This window comes from Spermophilus citellus (assembly GCF_964194105.1).
Source record: "Spermophilus citellus genome assembly, chromosome: 10".
NCBI lineage: Eukaryota > Metazoa > Chordata > Mammalia > Rodentia > Sciuridae > Spermophilus > Spermophilus citellus.
In genome coordinates, this window is record NC_138197.1 from 131206396 (window position 1) to 131225650 (window position 19255).

At 59.8% G+C, this 19255-nt stretch overlaps 2 protein-coding genes across 6 annotated transcripts in view; both read right to left on the reverse strand.

Moving 5' to 3' along the window:
• POLDIP3 (DNA polymerase delta interacting protein 3) overlaps positions 1–2128 on the reverse strand; it is a 31709-nt gene extending 29581 nt beyond the window's left edge. Inside the window, exon 1 of one of the 2 annotated variants that reach the window (XM_081309222.1) lies at positions 1539–2128. In XM_081309222.1, the coding sequence (XP_081165348.1) occupies positions 1539–1597 (59 nt within the window). In that variant the 5' untranslated portion in view covers positions 1598–2128. The remainder of the gene's footprint in view (positions 1–1538) is intronic. The other variant, XM_081309221.1, reaches the window with a different exon arrangement.
• The window catches only part of CYB5R3 (cytochrome b5 reductase 3), a 191657-nt gene that overhangs the window by 168898 nt on the left and 3504 nt on the right, over positions 1–19255 (reverse strand). For 3 of the 4 annotated variants that reach the window (XM_081309558.1, XM_081309557.1, XM_081309556.1), the window contains exons 2-8: positions 15833–15964; positions 12953–13025; positions 12495–12601; positions 10971–11100; positions 10445–10528; positions 10276–10361; positions 8978–9077 (exon numbers count right to left, since the gene is read on the reverse strand). In XM_081309558.1, the coding sequence (XP_081165684.1) occupies positions 8978–9077; positions 10276–10361; positions 10445–10528; positions 10971–11100; positions 12495–12601; positions 12953–13025; positions 15833–15964 (712 nt within the window). Of the gene's footprint in view, positions 1–4897; positions 5573–8977; positions 9078–10275; positions 10362–10444; positions 10529–10970; positions 11101–12494; positions 12602–12952; positions 13026–15832; positions 15965–19255 lie in introns of those variants that run through there. The other variant, XM_081309559.1, reaches the window with a different exon arrangement.

Consider the following 19255-nt stretch of genomic DNA (forward strand, 5'->3'; position numbering starts at 1 on the left):
CTAGATTCAGAAGCACCAGAGGATCCAGCACCAACTCCACATCAGTTACATGAGGGGAAGACCTCGTTGACAAACATACTGCTTAGGTGTTAAGAACCAGAATCCAAGTAAAAGTGCCAGCTGGTGAATCACAGGGTGGTGGCAGTAGCAGTTGTAGTGGATATGCGTGTGGAGGGTGTACATTTCAGGCAAGAATGAGTTTAGGATGAATTTAGAGAATGAATTTAGAATGAATCGGGCATAACTTTCCTAAGTTCATATATGAATACACGACCAGTGTAACTCCACCTCATGTTCAACCACAAGAATGGGATCCTAATTAGAGAAGTTATACTCCATGAATGTATAATATGTCAAAATACATTCCACTATCATGTATATCTAAAAAGAACAAATAAAGAGAGAGAGAATGAAATTCTGGCCAAAGACACAAGGAGTCATTAATAATAAACATCTGCCCAGGGAATGTATGTTTGAGAAAACAGCGATGTTTCTCAGCCTGACGATTTTACAGAGACGTTTAAACTTATTTAGTGTGTACTGGAAAACTACTGGCCAAGGTCCCATTTCTTCATACAGGCAACCTTAGCTCACGCCAAGCTGGAAATGCCATAATATTTAAGAGTCCTTGAGAAAAGTGCGGTGCACAAGCTTGCAATTCATTTCCAGGACTCCTCCCCCAGCAGCTCCAGGACATCCGGAAGCCCGTCCCACCTGTTTTCTGCCCTTGCCTGAGGCCAACTGGGCAGCGGTGACAGGTGACAACGCTCACAGAGGCTCCGTAGCCTCGGGCCAGTCACCCCATCACTCCCAGCCTCGAGTTGCCCGTCGGTAAAATAGGGGTGCCATTAACAGTTAGCAACCAGGGGCCTGAACCCCCACCACTCGGAGCACCGTCTGAGCCCAGGAGTTTTAAGGCCAGCCTGGGCGACACAGCGAGACGCCTGTCTCAAAAAAAAAAAAAAAAAAAAAAAAAAAAACCGAAAAGGGTGGTCAGGGAGCAGGCGAGGCACTCCGTCTGTGGAAGCGCTTAGGAAACCTAAAATGCTGTGCAAGGGGGCGGCTGCTAACAGGCGGCTGGGAGGGGACTCGGAGCTCCGGGCTGGAGCCCCAGCTCCGTATTCCGAGTCACTTCCCCGCTAAACTTCGGCTGTCCTGACTCGAGGGGGGTGGAGACGCGGGTGGAGACAGCGCCGGGATCCCGCAGGACCGGGCCCCTTGCCGAGGAGGGGCGCGGCGCGGGGCCCCGGGAACGCGGCCCTGCGGGGCTACCGCTCCCTACGCGCCGGGCTCCGACCTCGCAGCCGTCCCACCCGCCGCCCGGGGTCCGCCCGCCCGACGGCGCCGCCAGCCAGTGGGCGACGGAGCGGCCGGGGCGGCGGCGGCGGCCGCGGCGGCGGCGCGGCCAATGAGGAGCGCGGTTGAAGCAAGGGGCGGGCGCAGCCGGCCCTCGCGTTGCGCCGGGACCGTTCCCTCCTCCGCCCTGAGCTCTGCTAGGCCGCAGACCCCGTGTTTCGAAGAGAGAAAAGGCCACTCACCGTCCCTTCGTCGCCGCTCCGCGCTTCCGTATCAGCTCGTCCAGGGAGATGTCCGCCATCTTGCGCCACCGAGCAAGCCAAGAGCAGCTTAGACGCCCTCAGCCCGCGAGCCCGCCCCTTCGGCCGCTACGGTGAGACGATCTGCTTCCGGCGTCCGTCCAACCAACTCTCGCGACAGTTCACACGAGGCAAGGACCGGAAGGGGCGTGGATATTCCCATCAGCCTTCGCGATGTGTACTCCTTATCTGCGTAAAGAGGGTCTGAGCCCAGGGGGTCCGCTCTTTTTCCTGAACAAATGAAATTTAAAAGGTCATAAGAAATTAATAACAAGTAAAACAAACCTCAAAAGAATGAGGCTGTAAGTTTAACGAGCAACTCTGTACTCACCATAGGTTTAATAAGAATAGAATCTGCTACCCAGGAAGTGTAGAGCTCCGTTTCTTTATGCCTTAAACTTATGAGTAAGGAAAATAACGATTCGGGGTGACGCCCGAATCCTCACTGCAAATGTGAGACGAATTTTTGAGCGGGTAAAGGTTGCCCCTAAGGTGACCCGCCTACTTCGCGGGATGCCTGGGAGTTGCGATCTGCCCGTCCCCTATAAATTAAAAAAAGTACAGGTTTTTGAAAAGTTTCTATTTCTCAGTGGCTAGTGACGTTATTTTTCAGCGTGGGAAATTTCTTCTGTTTTTGCAAGTGTTTCTGTATATAGTGAGCCACAGTGGTGGTTAGTAGTGACAAGTACTGTCCTCGGGACGGGAATTCCTCAGGTCCCACTTGCTTTCAGGTTTTCATCGTGTGATGTTGGTTTGGGTGAAAGCTGCAATTCCATTGGTCGCAGGATTTTCCCAAGCAAATCGCTCACGATTCTGCGCCTCTGCCCTCCTGTAAAATGGGACAAACGACGCTTGCCATTGGGCAGTTAACTAGTCCAGTTCGTTACTGTTCCATATGTGCCATTGGCTCTTCATCTTGCACCCTCAAAACCTAGCTGTTAAGACGCTGGGTGGGATCCCCAGCGTCACTGATACAAAACACACGATTAGATCAAGTGGAGTTATGTCATTTGTGGGGGACAGGGATGGAACCCAAGGCCTGTACCAGTAAGCTACACCCCCAGCCCTTGCATTTTGTACTCAAGGAAGTTAAGAGAAAGGGAGGCCCACTGTTGAACTCAGCGCTGGGGCCAGATGGACCTCAGGGCCAGATGCAGGGGAACCTGGAGGGGTCGGAGGAGCAGGGGTAAGGCCCTCTCTTGCCCTAACCTAGATAAATTAAAGATTAAAATGGTACTTTTTCCTGAAGCCAGTACAATGAATCATTAACTGTATCATTTAATTCTGGGATGGTGTCTCTCCCCTGGGCTTTGGGACCTTCTTGGGATCTTTCGTTGTCCAAAGACAAGGATCACCTGCACTTAGGGGTGGGGACTGAGGTGGGGCAGCCCAGGGGCACTTCAGGGTCCTCCCAAGATCCCTTGCTTTCCTGGAGGGGAGAGTCCCTTTACACACCTCTGAACCAGGCCTTGGGTCTGTCTGTGGACGCACAGGACTTTGGTGTGAACAATCTGGAACCTCCAGCAATGCAGCTGGGCAGCAGCCAGAATTCCACTCCAAAGTGTTTGGAAATTGGCCCTGTTGTCCCAGGAGTGCACTGCACATGTGGGGCTGGGAGAGTCCGCAGGGACCTTGCATCTGTGCAAACTGCTGTCCCTGTGGGGTTCTGCCTCCTGGGGCACTTGGGCTCAGTGCTTGCTTAATGATATATGCACGGTTTGGTGTAAATACTTCTTTATTGGGCTCTTTCATAAGGTAGTTGCAGCTTTGTGTGGATCTACTGAATTCCTTGCATAGGAAGGTGGTACTGCCTGTGAGCTCTTTCCAGGGAACATAAAAGGGGCAGCTGAAAAAGTTATTCAAGTGACCTCGGCCTGGGAGGAAGGGGACTTGGCTCCGTGAGTGAACTGACCTGGTTCACTAATTGGTTCTGTTTTTGAGGTGCTGGGGATTGAACTTGGGGTCCGTAGGGCATGCTGGGTGAGAACGGTCTATCACCCAGCCAGGTCCAATTCCTCTTGTGGACTCGAGCAAGACCAGTTTCAAATCCTGATATTCTGGCCCTGTTTTCTCATCCTCAGACGGGACAGGAATGAGACCTGGTGTGTGTCAAGTGCTCCAAATAGTCCCTGCACACAGTATGGGGAAGGGCCTTGGGGGCCTGCAATTCCTAGGCAGAGTCATGGCCTTGCTCCTGTATGTGGCCCAGGACCAGGGGCAGTATGGAAGAGGGGCCATACCTCTCAACCCCTGAAGACGGGCATTTCTTCCTGCTCCACTCCCCTCCAGCCTCCCTGGCCCTCACCACTTCCTCTGCCCCAGGACCTTTGCACCTGCTGTTACCACTCTATGGAACACCTGCCCCAGTGGAATCAGCTCCTTCCCTTTTTGGAGCTCATGTGCGTCTCCTGGGAGGTTTCTGCAGCCCAGCTTTAAGAACATTCCTCCCCTGGGCCTTGACCTATCTGCTGCCTTGAAGTCACCATCCTGCAAATGGTACGTCCTGTTGGTGTGCAGTGTCCTTCCCAGTGAGTGCCAGGACCAGGGGGCAGTAACAGGAAGGGGACCAAGTCGAGCCCCATACGTGGGCCCAGGTGTGAAGGAGTGAGGGTGTGTGGCCGCCCTGGCCCTGGGAGCCAGTACAGGGCTTTGTGCTTCTGACCAGTCTCCAGCCAAGAGCCGTTCAGGCCAGAGCCGACCTGGCCAGGGGACAGGGGGGCAGTGACCCGCCCCCTTCCTCAGGCTGGAGGCCCAGGGGGGTCCTGAGACAGGCCTGGGGGCCTTTCCACCAGCCAGGGAGGGACAAGGCTGAGCCCCCGGGCCACACCCTGGCTGGACCTTCTTCCCAGAGCCAGAGCAGGAGAGCTCAGTGGTGGGTGCTGGTGAGGAGGGTGGGGGGCTGCCATCACTTCCAGACCGTCAGCTGGAGGCAAATGCATCATGGTCACCTGGGCTTCCGTCAAGGGCCCGATGGGGGGAAGCCGCTGGTGGACAGGGGCCCAGTCAGCCGTGGCCGCGCGGCTCTTTCCTAACTACCCACAGCTAACTCTCTCCGCGGCAGAAACAGACCCGGCTGAGGCCACAGTCGTCGGCATCAGCAGTTTTACTTCAGCTCTCAGCTGGGACAGCGGACAGCCACCGGCGGAAGGCACCGTCACGGCAGCTGGGACAGGAGGCACCGCTCAGGTCTCAGCGGGGCAAGGCAGGCGGGTGGAGGCCGGGACAGAGAAATGCCAGGTTCCCTGCGGGGTTACTGCTACCTGCCAAGTCCTCCCCACCAGGCTGCTGGGGCCCAGCTTCTCACCCCTGCCACGCCCTCCCAGGGCCTTTAGGTGTGACCTGACTCTGCAGCATGGGGGCCATGTCCCAGGGCCCTGGCTGGGACATTCTGGGTCACCTGCAGCTCTGGGCTGCCCTTTCCGTTTGTCAACTGGGGCTGCCAGGAGGGCCGGGTGGGGCGCGGGCAGGCAGCCTCGGCCTGTGCCTTGCTGTGGGGGGACCAGGGGTGGGGGACCGGAGGTAGACCAGGGGTGGCATCTCCGGTAAGAACCAGCTAGTGCCAGATGGGAAGCTGTTCCCAAGGTGGCCAGCAGTGGCCCACCTGAAACGGAACCTTGCTCCCAAAGGGCCCCTCAGGGGCCAGCTCAGCTGGTGACCACCAGGGCACGGGCAGGCCAGGCTGAACCCGGGGCCCCAGTGTGTGTGGGGGTGGATGTGGGGGAACCGATGGGAAAGAGTGGCGGTGGGGGGCGAGGACGGATGTGGAGAGTTCCTGGCGATGCGCGTGGGGCCAGCGCCCGGCCATCAGAAGGCGAAGCAGAGCTCCTTAGGGTGACCCACGCGCTCCAGGTTGGGCAGGCAGGCGTACTGGATCATGGGCGGGGGGCCACACATCAGCACTAGCGTCTCCTCCCCGGGGGGCGGCAGGTGGTCCCGGATCATCTCCTCGTTCACGAAGCCCTGGCTGTAGTCCCAGGCTGTGGGCGAGAGACCAGGTGACTGAGGCTCGCTGACTGCCCGCTGCCCCCCACCTGGCTCCCGGGGCTCTGTGCCCCCCACCCCCTTCCTTTCCAGCAAACACAGGCTGCAGAGGGTGACCAGCGGGCCCCACCCCAGCCCTAACACCTGTGGCTTTAGGCCCTGCCACTTGAGGGGCCAGGAGCCCTTCAGCGCTCCTTGCGCTGCACTTCACAGTTTGCAAAGCCTCTTGCCTCCATCTGGCCTCTCTCGTGGCCCCCACAACCACCTGTGGGCTGACAGGGCGGGGCGTGCTGGCTCCATCTTATAAATGTGGACCCACCGCTCAAGGTCATGCCAGGAGGCAGGGACAGTGGAGACACAAGCTGCAGGTCCCACGGTCCCCGAGCCAGTGCCGGGCCCTGTGCAGGTCAGGGTGTGGTCCTCGTCCTCCCACAGGTTCTGGCCTGACTCCGCCCCCACAGGACATGGGCCCTAGGAGAGGGTCTCGTCCACCGGCTGTCCTGGGCCTGGCACACAGTGGGTGCTCAGTGACTGAGCACGGCGGAACTTGTCCCCTGAAGCAGGGCCGCGGGCCTGCAGCAGCTCAGCCCCACCTGTCCATCACAGTCCATCTCTGTCCCACAGACCCCCAGGCACACCGTTTCCCCGGGGTCCGCTGGGTCTGGAGCGCCTTTTCATTCCTCCAGGTAACTGGCAACGCGGGGGAGGGGGCGGGTGCCCGTCGACCCCCAGGGAAGAAGTGGACACCAACCTGCCCACACAGTGGCCAGCAGGGGTGTGGCCCTGGGCTGGCAGGGCTGTGAGGGAGATGGGGCCAGGTGGGGGCAGCAGGGAGGAAGAGGAGGCGGGCGTCCACCCTGGCTGCAGCCCGCCAGGCACCCCACACGCCCCTGTGCCCCCGTCCCCACGTGTGGACTCTCAGTCCCTCCCGCCTGTCCCACAGAGGTCCAGGGGAGAGGGGTTCCCTGCTGCTCCTCAGCAAGGAGGGCGCCCCGGGCCTGGAGCGCGGGGCAGGTGCTGGTCACCACGCTGTGCCCCAGTCCAGGCCCTGTCGGGAATGCACCATTTTTTGAGATTTTTTTCAGTGGGACAAACACCAGTTGGGACCTAAGGGCACCTGCGGCTGTGGCCTTCCCACATGACCGTGCCGAGCAGCTCAGCCCCAGAGGGTGCAGGGGCAGGCCAGCTGACGCCCACCGCCCGCCTCGTGCTTCCCACCTGAGGAGCCGCGGTGGGAGCCTGACCCCCGCCAGCCCCCAGTTCAGCTGGAGGGGTGACACTCGGGCAGCTCCTCCCGCGTGGCTTGGGAGGGGGACAGGGATGGCCAGAGAGCGCGGCAGCAGGGAGCAGGGCTGCACGCCCGCGGGGTGGCATAAGGAAGTGGCAGAACAGACAGGGACGCTGGGTCACCAGCACCTGCCTTTGGTGCTCCTACTGGCTGGGACAGTGGCTCCCTGCCCCACGTCGTCCCCCAGCCCTGAGCACCCAGGTTTGTTCTTTGCCCCCGGAAAGAACCTTCTCAAAGGCCAGGGCAACGCGGTGCTGCGGATGCCCAGGGTGAGGGGCGCGGGCTGACGGGAGGCAGCTGCCAAGAGGGACCGCGCCCCCCGCGGCACCCAAGCCTGCTCACCAGGGCTCCTGGGGCAGGAGGGACCGAGATGCTGACCTGGGCCGGGAAGTCTACTGCCCTGGGCAAGGGGTCTTCTCCTGGACCCCGCCAGCCTCCCCTTGGCTGCCAGGAGACAGAGCGAGGCGCAGGCCGTGCGCTCGTGGGCACCTCGGCGCGTTGGTCCACCTCATTCCCGGCTCCGCTTCATGGCCCTGCCCTGGCTCCTCTTCCACCCCCTCGCACCTGCACCCCTGTGACTCCCCGTGTGACCCCCGAGCTTTCTGTCCCCCTCCTAGAACCAGGGGCACAGGGAACGTCTTCACAGCTGGGCAGCAGACTTGGAAGGACTTTGTAAAAGGCCACCTGGGAGAAGCCGTGCGCCAGACGTGAAATGTGTGGCTGAAGACACGCGTCCCCTGCAGGAGGGGGACTTGGTGTCCTTTTCTTTACACACGTGCTGGAGGGGGTTCCTGGGGAGACCGCAGGGGGCCGCCCGGCCCAACATCCTCAGCTCCTGTTGGACTGTGGGTCAGGCGGGAACAGATATCCCCAAGACCCTAACTCCCCAGGAGGTGGCCCACATTGTCACATGCCACCAGCAGGGGTCAGCACTGGCCCTGCCTGGCCGGGGACTTTCCTTTGGGGGCTAAAGTTGGACCTACCCTTGGGGCACCATTAGTCACTGAAGCCAGAGGGGCCACCAGAGGCCCCCCTCGGCCCACCGCAGCCCCCTGCCCCCTACAGATAAGTAAGATAATGTTCCTTTTGTTACTGGAGGAAAAAAATGCAGCTCCAGCTCCCAGGCCAGTGGCCCTGCGGGCTCCCCAACAACCGGTGGAGGGTGTGGCAGGGAGGGGACTGGCTGGGAAGGGCTGACACCAGTCCAGCCAGAGGCCTGAGGACACAGCTGTCAAGACCCGGAATCCACCAGGCCCAGGCCTGGCTCAGTCTGGAAGGCCTAGAACCCAATTTGGTCATCTCAGAGGGCGCCAGTCCCCAGAGCCTCCCGCAGCGGGCGCCGTGTGCCCCGTGCTGTGGAAGAGTCTGGGGGAACGGCCGCACTGCTCAGAGCAGGAGCAGAGCCAGCGCAGGAGGGGGACGCAGACCAAGAGGGTGCTCAAAGAGGCGAGCAGAGGAAGGGCCTGGAAAGGCCTGGCCACACAGGGCCCAGGCCAACCCCACAGGCCACCTCTGCAGGGGCCGGACACTCAGTTACCACAGTGCCCTCGGGTCTGGCTACCCTGGAGCCAGCACCACTGGCACTGTCCCCCAGCAGCTGCGGCTGCCGCTCTCCTTCTGGCCACGGAGCGAGGTGCTTCTTGTACCCACATGTTTACCTACAGCAGGAAAGTGGAGCTAGCCTGGTTCCCAGAGGGCAAGTTTTGGGGTGGCCCTCATTCACCGCCTCCTACACAGTCAACAGCCTGCCCACCTGGACGGGCAGAACGGAGGTGGTCACACCAGCCAGGCCCGCTCCCAGGCTGTGGTGGGAGGAGAGTGGAGTACGGCCGGCGGCCACCCTGCCTCCCAGCACCACCCCAGAGAGCAGCCTCCTCCGTCCAGAGGGGCAGCGTCCTGGCTGTAGGACTGGAGCTGAGACCTGGAACAGGTCCAGCCCCGGCTCTGGTGTTTCCTAGCTGAGCAACGTGGGGCACTCACTTCCCCTCTCTGAGCCCTCGTTCCTCATCTCAAGAGGGGCTCACACCACTGCCCTCTCACAGGGTCATGGGGACACCAAATGGGACGCACCAAGGGCCAGGGCAGCCACCCCCCTGGGGCCTCTCGCCCTCACCTTCAGGGGCTTTGTCCACCGTGTACCAGAGCTTGAAGCGGGCGGAATGTTCATTCCTCAATTCCTCCAGCTCAGGCCGCAGCAGGATATCCTTCTCCGTCTGCAAGGACAGGGCCACATGGTGGGTAAGGGGACAGGGACCACCCTTGGAGACGCTCGCCAGGGGCAGCCACCGCTCCCACACTGGGCAGACTTCCAGCAGGGCAGAGGGCACAGCCCACCAGAGCCCTAGGGACGCCTCGCCTGCCCCCACCGCCCACCTAGGGAGCCCTGAGCTGCCACCAAGAGGGTCGTGGCGCCCACACGGGGCTGGGCAGCTTTTCAATGACGCACACTACAAAGACAAGTGGCAAGACAGAAGCCAAAACCACAGGGGACACTCAACAGGACTCAGAACAGCACAGGGACGGCCACCCCGTCACCACGACCCCTAGGGGCTATGAGACCACGCAGGAACCGTCCCCTTCAGATGGAGGCTTCGCTGCCCTCGGCCCTCCAGGCCAGCTTCGCAGCTCAGGGATCAGGGTGTACAGCCCAATCAGGATCGCGGACACCACCCCCCCTCAACCTGGCCCAGCCCCTCTGCAGCAGCCCCACCAAGCAGCTCCCAGGCCTGCAGGTTTCGGTCCAGCATCACCCCCTCCAAGAAGCCCTCCAGGACTCCCCTGGGGGATCAGGGAATCCCCTTCGAGATCCTCTAACGGAGCCCCTGACCACAGGCCGATGCCCAGTGTCAGCAGGTCATTCAGAGACAGGGCTCCTCAGGTCAGTGTGCAGTGTCCCTGACCTCATGGGACTCTGAGAAACAAGGCCCAACAGCACTGCCAGCCAGAGAGGGGCAAACAGTGCTGGGTGAAGGGCAGGGTGGACACTCCCCAGCCAGGCAACCCAGGGACGGTGACTTTGACCTTCAGGTGCATGATCCACGGGGCCTGAAGGCACTGAGGGACACAGGGCAGAGGGCAGAAAGAGGACCAGCATGTACCTAGTACTGCAGTGGGTGGCCGCCTTGCTGACAGGGAGCAGCCCACACGTGGTCTGGCCCTCGTGGGAGGCGCAGGCCCCTGCTGGCCCGGGAGTGGGCGTCGACTATGTTCCCAGGCTGTAGGGGGCAGCTCCCTCCAGCAGGGCCCGGGAGGTGGGGTGCACCTCCGCCCGTCTGCTACACAGAGCCTTCAGAGACCCCTCACGTGCCAGCCACCCCCCATCCAGAGCCATGTGGGACCCTGGGCAGCCTGTCCAGCTCCATCTCCTGGTGGTGGAAGCCAAGCTTACACATTTGGGTGACGTCCACTGACCTGGTTGGCAAAGAGCAGGTGGCAGACAGTGTGGTCACCCGGGTCCTTCATGATGGCGCGGATCACCTGCAGCATCGGGGTGATGCCTGCAAAACAGCACCTGCTTGTACCTGTGCCTCCTCCCACACCTGGACCTCGGCCCATGGCAACCCAGTGGGGGTCCCCGTACCTGTCCCTCCTGCGATCATGCCCACAGACTTCACCGTCTTGATGACAGGGTTGGATTTCTTGTCCGGGCGGATGGCAAACTTCCCTGGGGGAAGAAGGGGGGTGAGCCGGCTCAGTGGGCCAGGGTGGACTGGGCTGCAAGGGTCCAGGGAGGGGGGCAGCGCCGCACAACCCAGGACAATTAGGGTGAGAGAGGAAGGTGGAGACCCAGGGCCCCACCAAAATGCCAGAGGGGATTCCAAGAGGAGTCTGCAGTCGTGGAGGCAGAGTGCAGAGGCTGGTGCAGGGGAGGCTGCCAGGGTCTTGTGCTGGCTTGTGTGGGGGCACTGAGTCACCCAGACAGGAGGTCTGCAGGATGGATCTGGCCCCAAGGGCAGCTGGCCAGCAACCCCTGTGCTGGCCACCTATCCCCTAAACAGCCGGGGAGGCTAAGGATGGCTTGCCCCACCAGTCTGCACCAGAGACTCGGGTCCCCCCAGCACACGCCTCTCTGGGTCCATGCAGCCCGGGGAGCCAACGCAAATCACCTTTGCCCTGGTAGACCAGCAGCCCGTTGGGGCCCCGGAACTCGATGGTGTCTCCAATCTGCATGTTTTCCAAGTACTGCGACATCTTCCCTCCATCGGGGAACTTGGGGTGGGTGTCCTTGAAGTAAACCTGCGGGACAACTCGTGCAACTTGGTCCCTGCCTCAGGAACTCGGGGGTGCACCTCCTCTGGGTTCTCATGAGGCCCGTGTGGCCTTCTCCCGGAGGGACCCTCCCCCACCAAAGCTCACCACCCATGTTCTGTGCCCCAGGAATCTGCCCTCCACCTAATGTCCCTGGGAGAACAGGGTCCCAGTGCTGGGACTCCGCTGACCTGCACAGCAAAGGCCCCGGGACCTCAGTCCTCCTGGCCCAGGTCTCTCCATCTGTCCAGTCATAAAACCATCGGCCTTGGAGCAGCCCCCTCCCCAGCCCTCGGGACCCCGGCCCTGGGAAACGGGGATAACTGAACTAAGACGCCCTGGGAGATGTGGGGAGACGGGACAGCGGCACTCTGCCAGGGCTGGGCCGGCGTCCAGGGGCACCATGCTGGGCATGGCTCACGGGTAGAGCACCTGCCTAGCAGATGCGAAGCCCTGGGTTCCACCTCCAGCACCAGGAAGAAAGGGGGGCCCAGTGACAGGGCTCAGGGGTCCCTGGAGGCGCTGGGCAGGGAGGCCAGGGACGTCTGCATCTTGACTGGGGAGTCTCTGGTACCCGCGGCCGACAGCCTGGGGGCTCTCACCTGCTGGACGTGCTCTCAGAGACGGGGTCACCCCCTGAGCTGTGTTTCTAATCTTATAACGTGGGACATGCTGCTGGTGGCAGTTTTCTCTCTTTCCACTCGTGCATTTTTTTGTTTTGGGGGGTACCAGGGACTGAAACCAGGGCACTTAGCACTGAGCCACGCCCCCAGCCCTTTTCTGTATGTCATTAGAGACAGGCTCTTACTAAGTTGCTTACGGCCTCACTAAGTCACAGTCGCTGGCCTTGAACGTGCCATCCTCCTGCGTCAGCCTCCCAGGCCTCATGACCGTGCCCGGCGGCATGGTGTTATTTAAGATCCCTGCCAGGTGCTCGTCTCTGGCCTGCTGCTCTGACAGCTGCATCCTGTCCACGGTGGGCATCCACTTCCCTCCCCGTGACAGACCCCGGGAAAGCCCTGGGCCCAGCTCCCTGAAGGACATTCACAGTTTCCTCACAGGCTCCCTGTGGACCTGTGGGCCACACAGGCCCTCTCCTAAGCACACTCGTCACCCGGCCGTCGCTCCTCGGGCGTGTGTGTCCACTCCAGCTGGTCAGCTTCCTGGCTCCTTTCTGCAGATCACCTGTCCTTGTTTCGAGACGCCCATCCTGGCCCCTGGCCCCACCCTCTGCCGAGACCCCTCATTTGCTGTTGCTGGTAAACTATAATTTGCTGTTAACTCAGAAACAGGGGCAAGGAAACACCGGGCCTTCAGAGACTGTGGGGACTCGGGTGTGGCTATGCCACACTGCCCCCTGAAGCCACGCCTTGGGACCTCACCTTGATGACCAGGTCCACGAAGCCCTTGTCGTCATCACTGGACACAGGTGTGTAAGGACGAATGACCAGGTTCCCGTTGATGCGAGTGGAGAGGTAAATGTGCTGACCTGCAAGACAGGAGGGGTCACTCTGGGCAGGGGCGATCATGGCAGACCACCAGGGCCGTGCACCTGCCTGCATTCAAACCCCGGCTTGGTCTTGGTTCCCACGGCGGGCGCCACCACCACCCCAGGGGGCCCCCAGCATTCCCAGCTTCCTACCTCTGTCCCTGCTGGCGCCACCACCCAGGACCCCAGGGACCTTCCACTCACATTCTAACAGACTCATCCCCCAAGGCCTGGGACACTGTCACCTCCCTCTTGAAGCCCTTCTGCTCTCCCCGGAATTGCCAGGTGCCCACCTCGCTGACCTAGCGCCCAGGTCTGCAGCTCCCTGCGGCCGGGTCGGGTGGGACTCACCGATAGGGAGGCCCAGGATGTGCTGGGGCGATGGCAGGGCAAAGCGGAAGCGCCGGGTGTCGTGGCTGATGATCTGCAGAGAGGCCCAAAGCTGCCGATGGCACCCGGGGCAGGGGAACTGCCGCACCCCAGGCCCCCCCTCCTCAGGGTCCCTGGGCGTCCTTCTGAGAAGTGACGCTGACACAGGAGACGCACACACACCAGGGGCCCTCTGCTCCTGCTGGTCCCCCCCTGCCACAGCCCCAACAACAAGGGGGTCAGAGCAAGGATGGACCCAGGGCTCCAAAGGGAGGACATCAGGTGCCCAAAAGTGCCCCAGGGGAAGGAGGACCCAGCCCCAGCTGAGCCAGGGCCTGGGAAGAGCTGACACAGGCCACACGTGGCCCAGCTGCCCAGGTCCCACTGCAAGACGGGCTCTAGTAGCCACTGCGGTGGCCCTCGAGAGATGGCACAGCCAGGGCCAAGGGAGCTATGTAGGGCGGTGGCCTGGCAGCCCCCACTCCCAGGAATCCGGGGCCTGTCACACCAAGAGCCCACAGCCAGGCCTCCGCTCTGCACGCTGGGCCCCGGGACAGCTGGGCTCCCTCGAGGTGGCTAAGAGCCAGGCCGGCTGAGGAAGGAGCTGAGGCCAAGCCCAAGTCCTCCCTAGTTTTTTTTTTTTTTTTTTTAAAGAGAGAGTGAGAGAGAAGTGAGAGAGGAGAGAGAGTGAGAGAGAGAGAGAATTTTTGGACACACATCTTTGTTGGTATGTGGTGCTGAGGATCGAACCCGGGCCGCACGCATGCCAGGCGAGCGCGCTACCGCTTGAGCCACATCCCCAGCCCAAGTCCTCCCTAGTTAAGTGGAGGGTCCATCAAGGCCAGGGAGCAACATGGTGAACCGGTCAGAGCTGGGACCAGACCCAGTGTCCTGACTGTCCCCTCGGCTCTCTTGCACCAGGTGTCCGTATGTGGCAAGGTCCCCAGTGGACAGAGAACCATCACTTGGGGGAAGGACAATGGACTTTGCTAAAGGGACAGGATATCACAGAAGCCTATCCTGGCCAGTCTGAGAACTCCTGACCCTTCAGAGGACAATGAGCTCTGTGGTTCGTGAGCAGAGACAAATGTCAGGGAGGACAGGGCCCAGGTGCCAGCTGGCATGGGCTTGCGGGTGGCCTCTCTGCCCCAGCCCAGACCTCAAAGCTGCCTCCCCAGACTCGGCCCTCAGGGCAAATGGAGCCTCAAGCCTCCCAGGAGTGGAGTCCAGGATTACTGAGTGGTCAGGGTCAGACATTTTTTGTTGGGATTACAGAAATGAGAGAAGCCACTGGGAACTATGGGGCTGGACAACCTCCAGGCTCCAAAGAAGCAACAGCAGGCCACTGGCCACCGGCCAAGCCAGAGGGCAGAGACTGACTGCAGGACATCTGCACCTGCTCAATCAAAGGGACTGGTCCTTTGTGTAACATCCCTGTGACAAACACTGGACTGTCATTCAGAAACGAAGCGGCTTTGCATTAATCATGAACAGATATCCATGCCCCAGGGCCGCGCCAAAAAGAAAACCAGGTTATCCACAAAGAACCCCGCGTGCCCCTATCTGTCCTGCACACGTCACATGCGTGTGAATGTCATGCCCAGAAGACGGCCCACGTTACAGGCCGACTCAGGGCCAGCGCCCCCCACTGGGCCTGGGACGCAGCGACGGGATGGGGCTGGGGCCAAGGGACCATGCAACCTCACAGTTTTCACAGTGAGCGCATCGGGACCTTTTGTACTTCTAGAATCCAAAAACGTCAACAATTTTAAAAACTGGTTTCAAAATATTATGGTTTCGGGCTGGGGCTGGGGCTCAGGGGCAGAGCGCTTGCCTAGCATGTGTGAGGCCCTGGGTTCGATCCCCCAGCACCACATACAAATAAACAAACAACTAAAACAATTAAAAAATGAAAAAAAAAAAAAAAAACTACCATTTCATTTTGGTTAAAAAAAAAAAAGAGCGTGTGTCCACGTGCATATAAAATATACGGAAAGGGTGAGAGGAGCAATTTATTTTTTATTTTGCAATTTTTTGTTTCTGTCTGGTTTTTAATTTTTCTAAGAACTTGTGGTCCCAGAAGCTGCAGGCTCTAGCCGCAGGGATCCAGCGGGACTCAGGTCAACCCTGCTGGACACCAGGGTGGGTGGAGGCCGGGCCTGGAGCAGAGCCTTTTGTGCCCCGTGACTCAGGCCTCCCTGCCATGCCTTCCTAAGGCACCGAACAAGGCCAGGAAACAGCCCTGACCAGGCGGCCAGGCGACGGATGGAGCAGCCTTCGGTCCTGCTCAGAGGACCAGGAGAGGAGATCAGAGGGGGCAGGTGGCCGGGGCCAGAGCAGAGACCCCGCAGGGAATCCATGCAGACGCAGAAAATGGACAGATCTTCCGGGTCCGCATCCCAAGGGACTGGGAGCCCTGTTCCCTCATCTTCTAAACGGGGTGCGCACCCCAAGTCATGAGGAGCTGAGGCCAAGCCCAAGTCCTCCCTAGTTAAGTGGAGGGTCCATCAAGGCCAGGGAGCAACATGGTGAACCGGACAGAGCTGGGACCAGACCCAGTGTCCTGACTGTCCCCCGGGCTCTCTTGCACCAGGTGTCCGTATGTGGCAAGGTCCCCAGTGGACAGAGAACCATCACTTGGGGGAAGGACAACGGACTTTGCTAAAGGGACAGGTCATCACAGAAGCCTATCTTGACCTTCCAGGGGCTGAGTGGGGTCAGAGACCTGGTTTCAATCCCCCTGCCACTTCCTGGTGGCCTCGGCAAGAGACGTCACCTTGCTCTCTGCACCTATAAAATGGGCAGAGAACTGACAGGGACCAGAGTAGGTGCCCAGGACACCAGGGGACGCCGGGCACCCACCTCCTTGTCGATGAGCCGCAGCGGGTACTTGATGTCGGGACTCTCGAGGGTGATGGCAGGCGAGGACCGCTGGAACAGCTTCATGAGCAGGCTGTAGAGGAACCAGACCGGGGACAGCACCGCGTGGCCCAGCTGCAAGGACAGGGGTGGACCCACCAGGTCAGCGCAGGGCAGGAAGGAGCCCGGCAGACACCAGTCGGTTCCCACCCCACCGCCCACCTGCAGGCGCTCCCCCATCCACCCCGCTGCCTGCTGGGGGAAGCTACAAAACTGGACAAATGACACCCGTCCCCACACTCCTCAGTCTTCTGAGCTCAGCACCCGGAGAAAAAGTCCCTGGAAAAGTTCCACGTCCCCTGGAACAGGGACTCAAGACAGTGACACATCTGAACAGATATTCCTTTCTCACTCTGGCCGCTGGGAAGCTCAGCGTGAAATTAGCCCCGAGCACTGTGTCTTCGGGGCACTCGCTGGGAGCCGTGCCCTCTGAGGGCCTCCGCTGCACACAAGGCAGAAGGCCAGGGCCCAGAGAGCTATGGCCCTCGCCTGCGAGAAGTGACTCAGCTGACCCAAGCCCCACTGGCGGCCCTAAGAAACTGGGTTCAAAGGGGCAGTGGAGCCCCGCAGGCCTCTTAGGTGTGGACGGTGGGTGGGTCCTTCGGTGGATGGGAGTGGGTGATCATTGATTCGTCTACACCTACTTAGCTGCGCTTTGTAGACTGAGTAAGGGAGGAAGCTCCAGGTGGGGCTCAGCCCAAAGAAGCAACAGCCTGCCACCGGCCACCGGCCAAGCCAGAGGGCAGCGTGGGAGGGCAGAGACTGACTCCAGGACATCTGCCACCTGCTCAATCAAAGGGGCAGGTCCTTTGTGTAACATCCCTGTGACAAACACTGGACTGTCATTCAGAATGAAGTGGCTTTGGGTTAATCATGAACAGACATCCATGCCCCAGGGCTGCGCCAAAAAGAAAACCAGGTTATCCAAAAGGCCCACAGCTGTCATCCCAGCAGCTCTGGAGGCTGAGATAGGAGGATCGGGAGTTCAAAGCCAGCCTCAGCAATGGCGAGGCACTAAGTGAGATGAGACCCTGTCTCTAAATAAACTATAAAATAGGGCTGGGGGTATGGCTCAGTGATCAAGTGCCCCTGAGTTCAGTCCCCAGTACCCCCCACCAAAAAAAAAAAAAAAAAAAAAAAAAATCTAAGGCCAAAGAAGTAGACCAGCTACAGAGGCTCCAAGGGGTTGAACGGCACCCCCCCAAACAATGTGCAAACCTGAACCTGCGCCTGACTTGGAAATGGGGTCTCTGCAGACATACGTAGGACCCATCAAGTGGCCCTCGACCCTGAATCCACCCAGCAAGGGACACGTGGGAGAAGAGCAGAAGACACAGAGAAGCCCGTGTGAAGCCACAGGTGCCGGCAGGAGTGACGGCCACAGCCAGGCAGCAGGCCAGGCCACCACCCCTTGACTGCAGACTTGTGGCCTCCAAGATGGTGGGAGCAAACATCTACAGCCTTGAGTTACTGTTTGTGGTGACTCAGGGTTGCGCTGGGGACGGCCGAGGCCAGGGAGACAGAATGATTAAATGCACTGGTGGTTTCAGATGAGCTCCTGGGCCAGGAAAGAAAGATTTACAAAGAACAGGGCAGAGCCTACTGTGAGACTGGAATGAGGACTGCGGATCAGACAGTGCTCAGAGCTGCCTCCGGTCTGGGCTTCAGTCTGCGGCTAAGCAGAGGGTTCACGAGCTCTTAGGAGAGGTGCACGGAAGGATTCGGGGTCAGAGGAACAAGTTCCAGTCAAATACCTTACACACACAGGTGGGAGGCTTCACACACACACACATACACACACACACACACACACGTGCGTATCTTATCCTAGGTAACGCAGGAGGAAATGAAGCAAACCTGACATTCCTGCAGCTATACTGTAACTGTGAGATTATTTCAAAGCTAAAAAGTGTCACCAGGTGCAGTGGCACGTGCCTGTGATCCTAGTGGCTTGGTAGACTGATACAAGAGGATCGTGAGTACAAAGCCATCAAAAGTGAGGTGCCAAGCAACTCAGTGAGACCCTGTCCCTAAAAAAATATATATATACAAAATAGGGCTGGGGATGTGACTCGGTGGCCAAGCGCCCCTGAGCTCAATCCCCAGTGCCAGAGGGAAAAAAAAAGTCAGAGGCTGCTGGCTCAGTGGCACCCGCCTGTAACCCTAGCACCAGGGAGGCTGAGGCAGGAGGGTCACAAGATCAAGACCAGCCTGGGCAACTTACTGAGACCCTGTTCTGCCCCACACAAAAAGGCTGGGGGTATAGCTCAGTGATATGATAGAGACCCCTGGATTGAGTCGGAGGAGGAGGATGGGCGGGAGGAGAAGAGAGGCGGGTGCATACTGGTGGTTCAAACAGATTGAGAACCAATGTTTACATAAACTGATCTCAAGAAAGCTAGCCCACCACTGGTCCATGTATCCTCCCTAGTACATTTTCCCAACTTTCATTCTCTCAGCAAATGACCCTGTGTGTTCTCTTCTTATCATAACCCTACAGTTCTCCTTTTCACCTTGGATGCCAGGAAGCTCAGATCCAAGTTCCCGGCTTGCATGCAGGCCTCTCTGCTCCCTTGGGATCTGCACAGGCCTCTCACGGCAGCACATTCTCACTGCCCCTCTCCTGGAGGCCCCGCCGGGACCCCCTGCCCTGTAATAACTCAGGCTGGGCCTCTGTGCCCTGTCTAGAAAGAGGGTAAGGCCCACAGTAGGGCTGTCCTCCCATGGGACCTGTGAGGTGAGACCAGGCGGGGCCCAGGTCACAGAGGGGTCTGTACCCTGGTAAGTGTGGGGTGGACGCTCAGGGGGAAGGAGGGCAGAGGTGCTCTGAGCTGCCCGTGCCCGTCGGCAGTCACAGACCCTTTGTTGGGCTCAGAACAAAACGCCTCTCCCAGCTGAGGCCTCGCCCTGGGGGTTCCCTGGCATGTGACCAATGGGTCTAAAAGGAAGGGCCGAAGGTGCCCATAACCCACCCGTGCCACAGCCACGGAGCACGTCTCGCCACCACCCACTTCACAGGTGCCCGCTGTGTGCCAGCCACCCCGCGGCGGCTCGCCCATTCTGGGGCTCTTGGCTCTGGTGGGCAGCATGGGCTCTTAGGTCAGAAAGACCTGGGTTCAAGTCCCAGCTCAGGACCTTGGGAACGTCTTCCCAGGTCCCGTACTGGACTATGACAGCCCCGGCCCCTCTCTGGAATCCATGGGGACAAGGACACTCTGACGATTCCCCTGTGATGGACGGGGCCATGCCAAGCAAGAAGCCATATCCCCCGGGGCAATCGGTGCAGGGTCAGGTGAGTGAGGACAGGTTCGCAGAAGTCACCCCCGTTGGGAGCCCTGGCCATGAACTTGAATGACACGAGCCAGT